Source organism: Cnephaeus nilssonii, assembly GCF_951640355.1.
Source record: "Cnephaeus nilssonii genome assembly, chromosome: 1".
Taxonomy (NCBI): domain Eukaryota; kingdom Metazoa; phylum Chordata; class Mammalia; order Chiroptera; family Vespertilionidae; genus Cnephaeus; species Cnephaeus nilssonii.
In genome coordinates, this window is record NC_137072.1 from 55,609,185 (window position 1) to 55,627,349 (window position 18,165).

General features: G+C 36.3%; 1 protein-coding gene across 4 annotated transcripts in view; it reads right to left on the bottom strand.

Moving 5' to 3' along the window:
• Positions 1–18,165, bottom strand: part of SMARCAD1 (SNF2 related chromatin remodeling ATPase with DExD box 1) — a 105,876-nt gene that overhangs the window by 7,471 nt on the left and 80,240 nt on the right. For all 4 annotated transcript variants that reach the window (XM_079764839.1, XM_079764838.1, XM_079764840.1 and 1 more), the window contains 11 exons: positions 14,852–14,942; positions 11,938–12,037; positions 10,940–10,999; positions 10,767–10,842; positions 7,069–7,204; positions 6,422–6,559; positions 5,061–5,156; positions 4,846–4,963; positions 4,514–4,635; positions 1,669–1,857; positions 450–568 (listed from right to left, as the gene is read on the bottom strand). In XM_079764839.1, coding sequence (XP_079620965.1) covers positions 450–568; positions 1,669–1,857; positions 4,514–4,635; positions 4,846–4,963; positions 5,061–5,156; positions 6,422–6,559; positions 7,069–7,204; positions 10,767–10,842; positions 10,940–10,999; positions 11,938–12,037; positions 14,852–14,942 — 1,245 coding nt within the window. The remainder of the gene's footprint in view (positions 1–449; positions 569–1,668; positions 1,858–4,513; positions 4,636–4,845; positions 4,964–5,060; positions 5,157–6,421; positions 6,560–7,068; positions 7,205–10,766; positions 10,843–10,939; positions 11,000–11,937; positions 12,038–14,851; positions 14,943–18,165) is intronic.

Genomic DNA, 18,165 nt, shown 5'->3' on the forward strand with positions numbered 1-18,165 from the left:
GGGGAGTGCGGAAATTCACTCTGGCTGATAAAAAGTAAATCAAGATATAATGCAGTTAAACACTCTGGAAAAAACATTCCTTTTTTCAAGATAACCATTTTTAACCTTTGGAAATTAAAACATAACTTATTCAATTTCTCTTAAAATATGAAAGGCCAAGATTTTAAAACAATCTTGGTTTACAGATAAGGTGCTTTAGACTTTGAATGATTTTTAAAGAGAAAAACACTACTAAGTATACAATTATAGAACTGTTTCAAAATATACTTTTATGCAATTTAGACCAAAAAAAAAAAAATTCCTCATCTTCAGGTAATGACTGGAAGTAACCACACATAAGACTCAAAGCAATACAATTCTATCAAGTGCTCTAGACATTTAAAATGCAAACATTTAATCTAATTTGAGGTTAAGATGGATAGAAATTTTTGAAGGTAAAGTATACCAACCTTTCAGAAATCTGAGTCTTTCCATCTAATCTGAGGTACCTATGCTGATGATGTTTTAAAAGAGCCTCTAAAATGTCCAGCATCATGGTAAATTGGCTAAATAATACAACTCTATCACCCTGTGAAAATACGTATATGTATTAAATACATGGTAAGAAAAATTATAAATATCTAATGTTCAACTGCTTCTTTAATAAAAATCAAGTAACCATAACTAAGGTAAAATTCTTATTTTAGATTGTATATAAGTAAACTTAATTTCTAAACTTAAGAACTAAATTCAATATTCAGTTTTGATTTGTAAGGACAGTAAATGGGAAGAGCTACAAAGTACTATTTGGATTGTGATCTTACAAATTTAAGCTATTTCACATATAAACTGTAGTTATTAATTAACTATTTAACATAGTATCAATCATACAGATCAAGTGTTACCTATGAAATAATGACAAGATTCTTTTTTAAAAAACACCAATATAGACAGTTCTAATAACTTCTATTTTTCTTTTGGAGGTTTGACCGAGGAAAAGTAATCAGGAAAATATACTCCCATATACAGTGGAAATCCCTTATCTGCGGGGAATACATTTCAAGATCCATGGCAGATGCCGGAAACCACGGATAGTACCAAACCCTACATATACTGTTTTTCCCTCTACATACACACTTTTACACTTAAAGGAAGCACTTTACAGCTTGCCTTTGGTATATCCAAATTACTAGCATCACTACTCTTGCACTTTGGGCCATTAATGAATAAAATAAGGGTTACTTGAACACAAGCAATGTGTTACACAGCCGATCTAATAACCAACTACAGATGTGATAACTGAAAGAACTACTGAGTGACTAATGGGCTAGTGCACATAGTGTACATATGCTGGCATATACTGATTCATGTCCAGGTGAGACAGCACAAGATCTCACCACAAAACTTAGAATAGTGTGCAGTTTAGAACTTACTAATTGTTTATTTCTGGGATTTCTCCATTTAATATTTTTGGATTATGTTTGGCTTTTGGTGATTAAAACCACAGAAAGCAAAAGGGCAGATAAGGGGGGAACTACTGTATCTCCCCCAAATGCTCAAAACACTCGTTTCTAAAAGAATGCAGAACAGACAATGGCTAAAACTTTAAGAAAGTCAAATCATGCCAGAATTGTCTTAAGAAGTTTACTAATTGAGAAAACACAAAAGAAGTGCATTCTTCTTTAATACCTTCTCTTTTAGTTCAGACAAAATGCGTGCCAAAACTCGGAATTTTCCAGAATCTAAAATCAAGTCCATGTCTAACTGGAAGTTATTAATGTGCCGATACTGTTTACAAAGTACATGTAATTCAAAGTCTGTCATAACTTCCATATCTTCAAAGATCAGGTCAGGGTTAGCTTCACAATGTGTAGGTTCCTCAAAGCAAAACAAATAATACACATACTTCAAAACTGAGATAATTTATATGGTCAAAACAATCTAATAAATTGTTCACATCTGATAAAACATCTAAATCATAGAAATTTTAGGACGATAGTTGTAACAAAGAAAACTAATATTTTTTAGGTACAATAAAGGGGGAAAGTTCCTACTATTTTAGAATTAACATAATGAAATATTTACAGATGAAAAAGGATCTAGAATTTATTTCAAAATAATCTTGGGGAAGGGACTAGATGAAACAAGAGTAGTGATACCCTTGTGCAATGTTGGTGGGACTGCATAGTGGTTTAAATAACCATTTGTTTAAATGATCACTATAACACTATGGACAACAATATAGATATATATCAAAAACTAAAAATAGATCTATCATACAACTCAGTAATTCCACTTCTGGCACTTATCTGAAAAAAAACAAAAATACTAATTTGAAAAGATATATGCATTCCTATGTTCAGTGCATTATTATTTACAACAGCTAAGATATGGAAGCAACCTAAGTGTCCATAGATAGATGGATAAATAAAATATGATATATATATGTACAATGAATAATACACAGCAATAAAAAAGTATGAAATCTTGCCGTTTGCAACAGGGTATTATGAAATAAATCAGGGTATTAAGCTAAGTGAAATAAATCAGACAAAGATAAATAACATCTGGTATTATTTATATGTAGAACATAAAAAAACATACAAAAGAAAACAAATGAACAAACAAGAACAGATTTATAAAAACAGACCAAATGGATGGTTGCCTGAGGGGAAGGGGAAGGGAGAAGGGTAAAAAAAAAAAAAAGAAGGGGAATATAGTCAGTAATTCTATATAATAAAGAGAGCTAATATGCAAATGGTCGTTACGTCCTCATGCTGTGATGCCCTCACAATCCATCACCAGGAGGCTGCGTGCGCAGTGGGCACACTCGGGTGGGTAGGGACTTGACGCTGTGTGTACGACGTGGAGGCAGGGCCCAGTGGCTCCATGTGGCGAGGCCTGCGACTCTGCGCAGCGCAGAGGTGGGACCCCCGGCTCTGGCCTACCTCTTTGGGGCAAGGAACCCCGGATGGGTGGGCGGGGCCTACCTCTTTGAAGTGATCAATTGTGGGCTCCTGCACTGTAAGAGGGCACAGGCCAGGCTGGGTGACCCCACCCCTTGAGTGCACGAATTTCATGCACTGGGCCTCTAGTGATGTGATAAGTTTGCGGTGGCAGATGATGAACAGTATTAGTGAGTGATCACATTGTAAGGTATAAAAATGTCAAATACCTATATGGTAAACCTGAAATTAATATAACATTGTATAACAACTACACTTAAATAGATAAAAAATAAACAAAGAGTAGTGTCATTCCAGATAGTAATTGCAGAAAATGTGTGAAGGTTATATGGGCAGAGGATTTCATTATACCATTCTCTCTACTTTTACATGTTTGAAATTTTCCATTAGTAAGTTTAAAATAATAGTAAAAAAAAATAAAATAAAATAAATCAAAACAAATGGCTGCTGCCCAGCTGGCGGGGCTCAGAGGTTGAGTATTGACCTATGAACCAGGAAGTCAGGGTTTGATACCAGGAGATCAGAGATAGATTCCCAGTTGGGGCATATATCCAGGTTGCAGGTTCAATGCCCAGTGTGGGGCGTTCAGGAGGCAGCCAATCAATGATTTTCTCTCATTGTTGATATTTCTAACTCTTTATCCCTCTCCTTCTCTGAAACTAATAAAAAATATATTTAAAAAAAAGCAAGAAATATATTTTAAAAAAAAGCAAATATATTTTTAAAAAAGCATTTAACAGGAGAAATATGGGTGGGTGCTAAAAAAGAATGAGGTAAATATAAAGAGTAATGGCTAAAACTATAGACAAAATAAAGGATAAAATGAAAAAAAAAAAGAGAGAAAAATTACTCACTACCCAGGCCATAAAATCTGAGAAATCTTTTGGTAAAAAAATAAATAAGTATATTATGAAGTCTAGATCAAGAAGTGGCAAACTTTTTCTGCAAAGGGCCAGACAGTAAATATTTTAGACTTTGTAGGCTAAATGATCTGTTTGGCAAACATTCAACTCTGCCCTTTTATTGAGAAAGCAGTCACAGACAACACCAAAACAAAAGGCTGTGGCTGTTATAAAACTTTATTTATAAAAATAGACACTGCCATATTTGTCTCTCTGGAGGTAGTTGGCTGATTCCTGGTCAGTCCTTCTTTGACTTTTATATCTCCCAAATTATCTTGAACTTGGTCTTAAAACATATTTGTTTTTCTTAAATGTGGTTAAAAAGTTAATATGCTTATTAGGTTCCATGGTCTGATTTTTTTTTTTAAATATATTTTATTGATTTTTTACAAAGAGGAAGGGAGAGGGATAGAGAGCCAGAAACATCGATGAGAGAGAAACACCGATCAGCTGCCTCCTGCACACCCCCCACTGGAGATGTGCCCGCAACCAAGGTACATGCCCTTGACCGGAATCGAACCCGGGACCTTTCAGTCCGCAGGCCGACGCTCTATCCACTGAGCCAAACCGGTTTCGGCTCAATGGTCTGATTTTTAACCTAACAATTTAACCTCATGTTTAACAGTGGTAATAAAGCTTAGTGTTAGCATAAGATGGAATCTTTACCTTTAACATAAGCTGGGACATTTCCTTGAGTTTTTCAGCTGTGTAATATTGGCGATGTAATAAAGGATGATTGGCCATTTTTCTCAATTGCATCATGACATTGCACATTTCTGTGTTTTTTTCTGTGATCCAAAGAGACAGATTTTTAAATAATGCAAAAAACAAGCTGACAGCTGTTTGTTGAAATATATCTCAATGCAAACAAAGAGCTAAAATTATTTCTTCAAATTAAAACTAACTTAAAAAAATGAGTGAAGCCCACTATGAGTGAACAAAATGCTGCCCCAGGACAAGATCATTTTTCACATAAAATTGTGAAAATCAGGTTATACCCAAGTTATTGATAGACTTTTTCAATTTGCTGAAAAGACCCAGGTAGAGTTGCTCCTGATTCTCCGACATGGGACACAACTCAATCTGGTCCTTCTTGGGGGGCAGCTGCTTGAGAACCTGAACGAGGAAACCAGTTTAAGTAAAATAATCAGATAAAGACGAACACAGACACTTAAAAACCAATCATAATAAAAAATATGCAGATAAGAGTTACCTCATCTTTTACTCTTCTGAGAATAAATGGTTTTATAATTTGTTTTGCGTGTGCTATTCTCTCCTTTTCATATATACTTTGCTCATCTGCTGATTTCTAAATAAAATAAGAACATATCCTTTTAGAAATTATATTCATTTAAATGATCACAATATTACACAACATGAAAATTTGAGTTGTTTTGCATAGAAACTCCATTTATTCTAGATGGAACGTCACATTTATATTATGGGCTATAACCTACTTCTTAAAGCTCCATAAGTATTTTGAGATTTCATGAAATGTAAATTGTACATTATGCTGAACTGTACTAGGTTCACAATGTTTTCAGAAGTCATTAACTGATGAGTTGTTACTGATTACCTAGAGAACATAATGAAAAATGTGTGTGTGTGTGAGAGAGAGAGAGAGAGAAAGAGAGAAAAAGAGAGAGAGAGGAGAGAGAGAGAGAGAGAGAGAGAGAGAGAGAGAGAGAGAGAGAGAGAAAGGTGAGATGAAGGGTATGAGAGAGAGGTAAAAAACTTGTATTTATTTGTGGAAAACAGCCCTAAAAGAAAACTAGTACAGGTGATGCGAATTATGTGATCTAAAATATGGGCATAGTTATTAGTCAAAACTGGTTAATTTTAAAGAATTAAAGAAGTGTGGAATTTTATTCTAAAATGTAAAGGTATCCTTCATATCCTATGAACTGTTAGGTCATCAAGTGAGAAAAAATTCATTAGTGAAAGTTAAAAAGGCAGTTAATTACAGCAGAAAACTATCATAGAAAATGCATGCAAAATATGTACGACAGAAGATCAAGAATCTATATTAACATTGCTGTATGGAAGAAGTTAGGAGTTTTTAAAGACTATATTGTGCTTATTCTAAGCAATCAGGAGAAAATTAACAAGATTTTAATCTAAACAGATTTCTTTATTGTAACTTTTAGAAACTGTTACTTTTGTATTTACGAACTTTTATTTCAAAACTTATGTCGCAGGATAGGAATTTTCAATCTTTGCCTAGTTCTACAGTTTACCCCTTTAAAAAAATGCCAATTTCCCTGACCAATTTTAATAAAGAAAAAGCAATAACCATAACTTTTCCCAAATATTATATATCAGAGCCTTCCACTAATTTAGAATTGTTATTCTTCAGAAAATTAGCATGTTAAAAACCAAAATTTTTAGACACAGATTACAGAAGTCACCAATTCATTTCTCACTGTGTTTCGCTGATTTCTCAACTCATCCAAGGATAGGAATATTGACTACTTAAATTTCAAAATGAAAACAAGAAAAAAGACAAAATAGAAGAATGACCCAGGTAAAACACAAAGTAACATATTTGGGGAGAAAATATGAATTTATGCTTACTGTCTTAGAAGAAAACATTCTTCGTATTTCACTTGTGCTACTACTAAACATGTGTGGCATAACAAAATTCAACAGCGACATGAGTTCTAATAGATTATTCTGTACAGGTGTGCCTGTGAGCAGCAAACGGTTATTTGCCTGTGAATGAAGGTAATTAAGATTAGTTGGTTTTTTAAATTAGAGACACATCCTTCTTTGTCTACCCTCCTCAGTGGTGGTGGGAGGGGATTAATACCGTTATTAATAATGTAACATTCTGTAATGAACGATTAGTAATTTAAAAAATTATCATCTATTGTATTTTAAGGCAGAATGTGTAAAACTAATGGTTTCACTTTTTAAGTAGGTAACTTGCATCTTTAAATCACTTTATGAGGTAATGAAAATAGATTATATTTAATATCACACAGGACAGAGATGGTAAATTGAGGTTCATGAGCTATAAGTGGTTTTTGCAATTTTAAAGGGTTGTAAAAAAAAACAGCAAAAGAACAACAGAGGCTAAATAGTCCACAAAGTAGTAAATATTTCCTATTTGGCCCTTTACAGAAAAAGTTTGCTGACCCCTGATATAAAATACTACTTACATTAAAATACATAATATGTAATGTTATCGTAATTGGAAAAATTCACAAACACTCTCTTACATTAATGGTCATAAGGTGCTGGTAGCGAATAGAGCCCATATTCTTCAGCATATGGCCCTCATCAAAAATTGCGTAATTAAGTTTTAGTCGTCGAAAGAGACCACGGTCATCAGAACTGCTGATTGCACAATTATACCTGTCACCAAAAGAAAAAAGAAATCTCTACAGTTATACCTTTATGAGCCTGGACACTAGTAAGTTTTATTGCTTTGTAAAATTATTTTTATTTATACACTTTTAATCATTGGTATCTAAAAGATATCACTAGCTGGTGCTCAAATAAATACTAATGTAATGTAAATTATCCAATAATTACTGATGTACATGTAACCAAGTTTAAAAATGGCCCGGCCAGTGTGGCTCAGTGATTGAGTATCGACCTATGGACCAGGAGGTCGAGTTTCAATTTCTGTTCAGGCACATGCCTGGGTTGCAGGCACAATCCCCAGTGGAGGGTGTGCAGAAGGTAGCCGATCAATGATTCTCTCTCATCACTGAAGTTCCTATCTTTCTCTCCCTCTCTGAAATTAATAACAAAACAAAAAAACAAAAAAAATTAAAAAGCCTCCGTAAGTAGCTAAAAGAAAATTTAAATGTTATACTGTAATCAGACAACTTCTGCATATCTAGGAAGAAGCCAATTTTGGTAATGTATATGTAATCTGCACTTGTTGTACACTTCACTTCATGAACTGTTATATTTTAAAAAGCAGCAGAAAAAAGGACATTAAGATATATTTCTGCTAAGAACATACTACTATATTAAACTAGCAGTGTAGATACAAGAAGTAACAGTTAATAGCAACTACAAGTACAAGACTATATAAAAATATTTTGAATGAATTATTTTAATCATGGCCTCCTTAAAATACATAGTTAACCTTTTGCACTCGGATGTCGAGTGTGACTTGACACAGTTAGCATTAGGATAAAGGAATCGAGAAAAAAGCAAGCGAGTGCAAAGGGTTAATATGACAGCATTAAATTTTCTGCTAGATATTTATGCCAATGAGCTACTAATGATTAAATTATTCAGTTATATTTTTCATCCTTATTTCTAACTCAAAATTTTCACTGATATTACATTTCATTTATTAATACTTGCAAGATAGAAACATTATAAATTATCTTGGTGGAGTATTGTAAATGTTACTTTACTATTATTTTTTAAAGAAATGCTTTTTATTTTTAAAAATTTATTTAAGTACTAGAGGCCTGGTACATGAAATTTGTGCAGGGGGGGGGGGAAGAGGTTTGTGTCCCTCAGCCCAGCCTGCACCCTCTCCAATCTGGGACCCCTCGAGGACATTTCTCTCACAATCCAGGACTGCTGGCTCCCAACTGCTCCCCTACCTGCCTGCCTGATTGCCCCTAACCGCTTCTGCCTGCCAGCCTGATTATCCCCTAACCCAGGCGTCCTCAAACTACGGTCCATGGGCCACATGTGGCGCGCAAGGACATTTATCCGGCCCGCCAGGTGTTTTTGCCGTTTTGTTTTTTTACTTCAAAATAAGGTATGTGCAGTGTGCATAGGAATTTGTTCATAGTTTTTTTTTTTTAAAACTATAGTCCGGCCCTCCAACAGTCTTGAGGGACAGTGAACTGGCCCCCTGTTTAAAAAGACTGAGGACCCCTGCCCTAACCACTCCCCTGCCAGCCTGATTTGACACCTAACTGCTCCCCTGCTGGCCCGATTGCCCCTAACTGCCCTCCTCTGCAGGACTAGTCGTCCCTAACTGCCCTCCCCTGCCGGCCGGGTCACCCATAACTGCCCTCCCCTGCAGGCCTGGTTGCCCCCAACTGCCCTCCTCTGCTGGCGCATTCACCCCCAACTGCCCTCCCTTGCAGGCCTGGGTCCCCCAACTGCCCTCCCCTGCTGACCAACTTGTGTCCACATGGGGGCAGCCATCTTTGATCACATGGGGGTGGCCATCTTGTGTATTAGAGTGATGGTCAATTTGCATATTACTTTTATTATATAGGACTAGAGGCCCGGTGCACAAAATCTGTGCATGGTGTGGGAGGGTCCTTCAGCCCAGCCTGCACTGTCTCCAATCTGGGATCCCTCTCACAATCCAGGACTGCTGGTTCCCAACCACTCGCCTGCCTGCCTTCCTGATTGCTCCTAACTGCTTCTGCCTGCCAGCCTGATCACCCCCTAACCATTCCCCTGCCAGCCTGATCGATGCCTAACTGCTCCCCTGCCAGCCCAGTCACCCCTAACTGCCCTCCCCTGCCGGCCTGGTCCCCCACAACTGCCCTCCCCTGCTGGCCAACTTGTGGCGGCCATCTTTGATCACATGGGTGCGGCCATCTTATGTGTGGGAGTGACAGTCAATTTGTATATTACCCTTTTATTAGATAGGATAGTTGATATACAACATTATGTTAGTTTCAGGCATACAATATTTTTATATCTTACAATGTGATTATCTGCTAATTTTAGTAATTATCTGTCACTATACAAACTAATCACATTATTAACTATATTCCCCTTCGCCTTTTTTACCCATCTCCCTAAACATCTCCTCTCTGGCAACCATCCCTCTGCTGTTTTTATGAGTCTGTTTTCATGGGTTTTTAAAGATTACACACATATGTGAAACAATATGGTATTTGTCTTTCTCGATTTGATCTATTCATTTGGCATAATACCCTTTAGATCTATCTATGTTGTTGCAAAAGGCAAGATTTCTTTTTTTTTTTAATCCTCACCCAAGGATATTTTTTCCATTGATTTCTAGAGAGTGGGAGGGAAGGAGGAAGGGGAGACATGGAAGGGAGGGAGGAAAGGGAGAGAATCATCTACATGAGAAACATCAACGTGAAACATCAATTGTTTGCTTTCCTTATGAGCCCCTACTGGGGCTGGTAAACACACAACTTTGGCTGGGAATTGAATCTGTGGTCCTTCAGTCCAAGGGCAGTTGTTCTAACCACTGATCAAAACCAGCCGGGGCAGATTTCATCCTTTTTTTTATTGCTGTGTGATATTTCATTGTACATGTACATATATACCACGTCTCCTTTATCCATTCATGTATGGACAGACACGTAGGTTGCTTCCAAATCTTGGCTATTAATAAAAGATGCATATTATCTTCTCAAATTAGTGTTTTTATTCTCTTTGAATGATAACAGCAGTGGAATTGATGTGTTGTAGACAAAATCTAACTTTTTGATCTAATTCTGTTTTCTATAGTGACTACACCAATTTGCAGTCCCACCAACAGTGTACAAGGATTCCCTTTTCTCCAAACCCTTGCCAAACTACAGGTGATTGTTGACTTTCATTCTATCTTGTGTGAGGTGGTATCTCACTGTGGTTTTAATTCGAATTTCCATGATTGATTAGTGATGTTGAGAATCTTTTCATGTCCTTTGTTCATTTCTTGTCATTGAGTTGTATGAGTTTAAATGTTACTTTAACTGACAGAATATTATAACAGCATACTTGCAATCAAGTAGACAAAATCTTTATAACCACTGTCAACCAGTCACCTAATGTACTAGCAAAAAACTATCTTGGTTTTACACACCAAACTGAAAAAAATGCCTGATCCTCATAGTAAGTCATTCCATTATTTTAGTTGCACAATTCTTAGCATAAACTTTCCTTCATATTAATATTAAATATTTTTTTAAACTTGGAAGCTACACAAAATTTCTTTCCAAAAAACTTTTTTCTCAATACTTACGTGGTCACAATTACATTGTATTCTTCATATTTACTATGAATGTTATATCTTATCTGTTTGCGTTCTTCTTGAGAACCTAGAATTTAAAACAATATGCATCTTTATTGTACTTACTGTACTTTACTGTTAAAATATTAAAAATTTTAAATTAAAGCAAAATGACATATTCTTACCATAGTAACAGAGCACCTTCAAAGTGGGGCACCATAAATTAACTTCCCTTAACCAGTTATCTATGAAACAAGAGATATTACTTGCATCTGCTACAACAGGATATGTGTGTGCAATAAAATCAACACTACAGTTTGACAAATTTTACCCAGAAATTATTTTATAAAGTAATACAAGGTGATTTTTTTTTTTTTAAATTACAGGACCTTCCCAATTTTACTCCTGATGATTACAACTGTTTTGAGGTGGCATCAAATAAAGGGCAGAGAACCAACCATTGTATTTATAGGTGATTAATGATTTCCAATTTAAAGAAATGTCATTTTTGGTTACATTCATACATACATTCTCTTACTCTATTCTACATCCAATCAATTGAGCAAGAATGTAACAGTAATTTGAATGCGGATGAATTGCATGGTTTCTGACTCAATAAATGTTTAATTATAAATTTAAATGCACTTAGTTTCTCTTATTCATCAAAACAATTTAAAGTATTATGAAAACAAAATAAATTTTATCAAGTGGTCTTTAATCTATAATAGCTGACTTATACTTGAGGTTTTTTTCTTTAAAAGACTTCTAGTACATTCAAGCACGCGCGCGCACACACACACACACACACACACACACACACACACACACACTAAGGAGACCACAGAAATAAATATTCATCTCCACAAACTAAGGAATCACACATACACACTTTTCTTCTCTCTACGTTAAATAGGATATAGTCAAGCCCTAGCCAGTTTGGCTCAGTGGATGGAGTGTCCGCCTTCAGACTAAAGGGTCCCGGGTTTGATTCTGGCCAGGGACACATGCCTGGGCTGTGGGCTCAATCCCCCTCAGTGGGGGGCATGAGGAGGCAGCCAATCAATTATTCTCATCATTGATGTTTCTATCTCTCTATCCCTCTCCCTTCCTCTCTGAAATCAATAAAAATATGTTTTAAAAAAATAGTATACAGTCAAGTATGGTTGTCCACAATACTACAAACCTATAGTTGACGCAGGAACAACGATCAAATGAGGACCTTTATTACCCTCCTGATAGAGGTATGCCAGAAATGCAATGGCTTGAATAGTTTTTCCTAGGCCCTAAAATTCAAAAGACAATATATGAAATATAAAGATAAATAAACAAAAAAACCCAAATAAATACTGGAAAATACAAAAGAAAAAATATATTTCTGGTTTTGATTCCCTATAATGCAACACTATGAGAATTTCTACTAGGTTCTCAGTTCTTAATGAGATAAAAGAAACAAATATCCCAAGGGAAATTATAAATTAGTTTAATCTGCAAGATGTATCATAACTGCTAGTTAGTATGTGACATACATTAATACGGAACACCTTTGTATTGCATATAAAAGATATAATTTTGGTAACTATATAAAGCAAACATTTAATACACACTAGATAGACTAAGGACAATGTTCTAATGACTAATTAAACATATAACCTTACTACTCAACAATTCCACTCCTAAGACTATATTCAGGATATATGAGAGAATATTTCCACAAAAAGACTTACTAGTTCTATTATAAGAGCCAAACACTGGAAATAACTTAATGCCCATCAACATGAGAATGGATAAACATGTTATAGCATACTTATATTATGGACTTCTATATGCCAATATAGTAGCTGATACATGTAAATACTCAAATGAATCTCAGTAACTTTGTGAAGCATCAAAAGAACCAGAAATAAACAGTATATACCACATGGTTCTATTTATATAAAGTTCAAAATCAGAAAAAACTGATATGGTGATAGGCATCCAAATGGTGATGGTAATAAAGGAACTTTCTGAGATGATAAAAATGTTGATCTGGGAGGTGATCACACAGGGGTACATATATGTAAAAATTCACTAAGGTGAACATTTGCATGTTTTATTGCAGCTAAATTATATATCAACTAGAGGCCCAGTGCACAAAATTCGTGCATGGAGGGCAGGTCCCTTCAGCCCAGCCTGCACCCTCTCCAATCCGGGACTCCTTGGGGGATGTCCAACTGCAGCAGTCGGACATCTCTCTCACAATCCTAGACTGCTGGCTCCTAATTGCTCACCTGCCTGCCTGGTCACCCCTAACTGCCCCCCCTTGCTGGCCTGGTCGCCTCTTACTGCTCCCTGCCCTGGCCTGGTTGCACCATGCAGCCTGCTGTTCAGTCGTTTGGTCGTCCCTCACTAAACCCCCTGCTGGCCTGGTCGTAGGCAGCCATCTGTGAGGGCGTGAGTTAATTTGCATATCACCTCTTTATTATATAGGAGGATAAGGTATTTGTTTTTTTAAAAAAGGTACTGAAGAGGTTTAGCTCCTCAGGGGAGAAAGACATTATCATCTGTTAATAACTGAAATCCCTCCTTCTCCCCTCCCACTTGCGATTCATATGTTGAAACCCTAACCCCTGGTGTAACTGACTGAATTTCAAGATAGGACCATAAAGGTTAAATAAGGTCATAAAGGTATGGCCCAAACCTCTCTTAAAAGAAGAGAAAGAGAGCCCTGGCCAATGTGGCTCAGTTGCTTGAAGTTTCATCCTGTATATTGAAAGGTAGGAGGTTCAATTCCCAGTTGGGCATGAAAGGAGGGCAACCAATTGATGTCTCTCTCACATTGATATTTCTCTTTCTCTCCCCCTCTTCCCCTTTCTCTAAAAATCAATAGGCATATCCTTGGGTGAGGATTTTTAAAAAGAGAGAGACAGACAGACAAAGACAAAGAGACACCAAGGATGTATGCACACGGAGAAAAGGCCATGGGAGGGCACACCAAAAATGTGGCCTTAGGAGAAACCAAACTTGCTACACCTTGATCTTAAGACTTCCAGCCTCCAGAACTATGAGAAATAAATTTCTGTTCTCTAAGCCACGCAGTCTTTGATACTGTTGTGGTACCCCAACAGACTAAGACACGAACTTATCACAAATATTGTCCTTTACAAGTTACAAAAACTGTTTCACATAATAAACCTCATTTGATACCAAATATAAGATTTTATAACAGAAAAATTACTACGTTTTATTAATGTTGGCTCTGAGAGATTAGGTCATTGATAAAGAGCAAATGACTCAAGAAAGGCAAAGTTGTGATCCAAAACCCAGACTGACTGCTCAAATGCAGTTTTTCCACAACTGTAATGTGCTATATTCTATATCTAACTGCTATACCTATTTTGAAATCCTGCATGTATTATTCATTTTTCTATCAGGTAAATAGCTAAATAGTATCTTTGCTTTAAAATGACATGTGTATAGAAATAGTGGAAGCCCTCAAAATTACCAGAATGTAATTAGAGACCAAAGATCACTATCCTTGTTCATTTTTATTTTGGAAATTAACACACAATGTAATACATATATGTATTCAATAAATATTTTCTCCACAGATCATGACTCATTTTTAATAAAAACTTTGAAAAAAATATAGCTGGAGGAAGAAGGTAAGGTTAAAAGGCAAGTTTCAGTACCTGGACTACTGGCTGTAATAAACTGCCCAAGTTCAAGCAAATGTGATTTGAGAAAGAACAGAAACTCAGAGACATCTAGTAAAATATTGGAAATGATGTTGATGAAGTTCTGATAAACGTATGAATTTATTTACTAACAAGGTCAGGTGTCTATGATAAATTTTAATTTTAAAGGCAGCTATGGAAAAGCGCATATAGTACAATCTCATTCATTAGTTTGATAATCAGACAGACAATAAATCCATATTAATTTGGGGTTGGGGTAGTAAGGAGGCTAGAGCTAAGACAAGCAATAGAAAACCGGGAGGGGTCAGAGGGATACAGATACTGAAGTGAGGGAAGTAAACTACAGTTAAGGGAAAATTTCATTTCTTTAATGACAGCAAGGATGTCTTTTAATGAAAAATCCTAGAAATAGTTATTACTTACCATTTCATCTGCCAAAATGCCATTGAGTCCATGTTTATGTACCAATGCCAACCAATTCAAACCAACCTTCTGATAGGGCTTGAGTGATAAACTGATAAAGAGAGAGTTACCAAGTGTTATAGATTTATACTTCCATTAGTTTTTCTCACATGAGATTTAGGTTTACAATACACACAAAAACTGAAATACTAGGTCTAATCTTACCTTTTAATTTACTGTTATGAACTATTTATATGTACTTAAAAAATCAGTACAAAATATAATGTGTTTTGTTTTTTTTCTGTCTTGTCAAATTTTATCCTGTATTTGTTGATTTATTTCTTCTGGCAATAAGAATTTAAAAAAAAACATTCCCATATTTGGTCATAATGTAATGTCAACAAATTAACTAAATAACTGCAATATTAACTATGATAACATTTCTATTGCACTCGGATGTCGAGTGTGACTCGACACGGTTAGCATCGGTAACAGGAATCAAGAAAAAAGCAAGCGAGTGCAAAGGGTTAATGTTTATACTAGAAAATTGTATTGTACTGATTTGAATTTTAGCACATTAAGAAACTTAAAAGTATGAAGATAAAAATACATGAGCATAATTTGTCTGCCTCACTTGGAAGCCTTTTCTCATTCTCATTAGGACAGCATACAATCCATCTAACATGAAAACCTAGGACAAGGCCATGCCCCCCCATCCTCCAGCTTTTAACCCTGTCCTCTTAATTTCCTGTTACACAGATCTTATCACATGGAAGGGGTCTGGACATAAGTATAGCATAATACACAGTTAATGGGTAGATTCTGAAATCAAGATACCACTACTAGAAAAGGGTAAAAGACGTAGGACAGAATGATAGCCTTCTTAAATCAGAATCTATGTTTCAACAGTGGGGAATACATCCATAAAACATTTTTCATTTGAAAAAATGAAAAGTTTAGGCAGGGGGAAAATCAGCAGTATTGCTAAAATCTTTATAGTTCATTTTAAAGTTCATTACTTTTTGGACAAAACATTTTTCCTATGCTGCTCGCTACAAAAGTAATCATAAATACAAGATATCATAGATATTTTAACTTCCAGATCCAAATGAATTCTTTCTACTACAGTAATGATGAGAATAGGTTCCAGTATTGGAATGTTCACAATATTTCAGACACTTTGCTATGGGCTTCACATGCATTATTACTTCATTTCATCTACGTTATAAAGTAGATGCTATTATCATCTCTATTTCCCAGATGAGAAGTTCTCTGGAACTCAGAGAGGTAACTTGTCCAATGTCATGTAGCTAACAAAACCCATGTGTGCAGTGGCAGAGCCAGTATCCAATCCAGGACCGATCCAGTGCTCAGCTCCTAACCATTCAACAGCAAACATGAAAGAGTTTTTTCTCTCTCTCTCACTCTGACCCCCCCACTCTATGGTCAAAACTGAGGCCTCTTGTTATTTTTGAATCATTCACAATGCTTAAATCATCCCACACACATGCCATGAAAGTGATGAAACGTGATGAGGTCAGCACACTACTTCACTTATAAATGTATTCAAAGGTGAATATGCTATCCCAATGTAAATCACAAAGAGCCAAAAAATACTCTTAACAAATAAAAGTTACTGAATTTCTTCATTATCAACACATGTTGAGAAACAAGTCTATTACAATATTTTTCACTACACATAAAACTTTAAAAAGTGATGAGGAAATTTTAAGACTCTACTACATAGAATTTTTCATTCAAATAAAATTTTTTCATCCACAATCACAATGCAGCTCTGATAGCTGTTTTGATTAGGATATTAACTACTTTTGAAATATTTGTTTTAAAAGTGTAAGTATTGGGTGGTGGGCACACAGTGCAATATACAGATCTTGTAACATAGAAACCCATATTCCTATGTATTTGTGTGTGTGCAAATGTATTTCCTCCTCTGTTAAATTTATCTAAATTACAAGTAGGGGGGTCAAAGATGGTAGCCAATGGGACAGCAGGCTGCAAGATAGTGAGAGCACGAAACAAGAGTGCATGGACGTGCGGGGAGTGTCTGTATTTGTGAGTGAGGGACAACTATATTCCATAGGACTGTTGGGGACTGGCGGACCAGGCTCCCCTGGCCGGGCAGTCTCCACTACTGCTGAAATCTCTCCCAGAGCGGCCGGCTCTGCCACACAGACCATGTCATCTTGAAGGGGAGAGCGGCTGTGATAAGAAGCCCAGCCTTACCTTCAACCGGGGAGACATCAGATACCTCCTGGGACCCTACAACCACATTGCCCAGGGACCAGCTGCCTCAGCTGTGAACCCACAAACACCGAGACTCCAACCTCCCTGGCCTTAGGCGCCTAAGAAGTTTGTCCAGAGGGAGACAAAGTGGCGCCAAATACGAGGATGGTCTCTGCCCCTTCCCACAGAGCAGATAGAAGAAACACCTGAATCAAACAACATCCACCTGGAATTAGCAAATTAAACACGGCTGGCGAGGCAATCTGTGAACAGAAAGGTCAGAGATCGCCTAGGGAGAGCTCTGCCTCCTCAGATTCAGCTGGGTGTTTGTTGTTTGCATTTTTTGGATTAGCTGTTAGTTTTTTTTAGTTTTCTCCCCATATATATATATATATATTTCCTCCCCTTCATTTTTCTTCTCTTTCTTTTCTCTCTTATTTTTTTTCCTTTTCTCAATATAATTTTTTCCCCTCAATATCATTTTTGCAGGCTTTTCTCTTCCTTAATTCTCTTTTCTCTGGTGGTCACCTTTATTTTGGGTTATTGGTATCTGGAATACATTTGTGTTTGGTGCCCCATGAGTTGTGTCTTGTCATGTTGTATTTTGTGCCTTTAAGTCAACACAGGAAAGAGAGCTACATAACTAGACACCCTGAGGGGAGTAAACATGGGGAGACAAAGAAACAGCCCACACACAAAAGAAAAGGGGGAACCACTGAAAAAAGGAAGTAAATGAAATGGAGGCAAGCAATATGTCAGAGAAAGAATTCAGAGATAAGGACACTGAAAAAGATGGAAGACAAATTCAATATGTGTAAGAAAAAGAGGAAATGAAGAACCAAAAAAAAAGAAAAAAAGAAAAATGACATTGCTGCAATAAAGAACACAGTAGAAAGAAAGCATCAACAGTAGACTAGAAGAAGCAGAGGACCGCATCAGTGAGCTAGAAGACAAGGTAGGAAAAAATACTCAAGCAGAGCAGAAACTGGAGAAAAACAACAACCTTAAAAACAGGAAAGGTGCCTAAGGGAACTTTGTGACAAATTGAAACAAAACAACATCTGAATAATAGGGGTCCCAGAAGGAGAGGA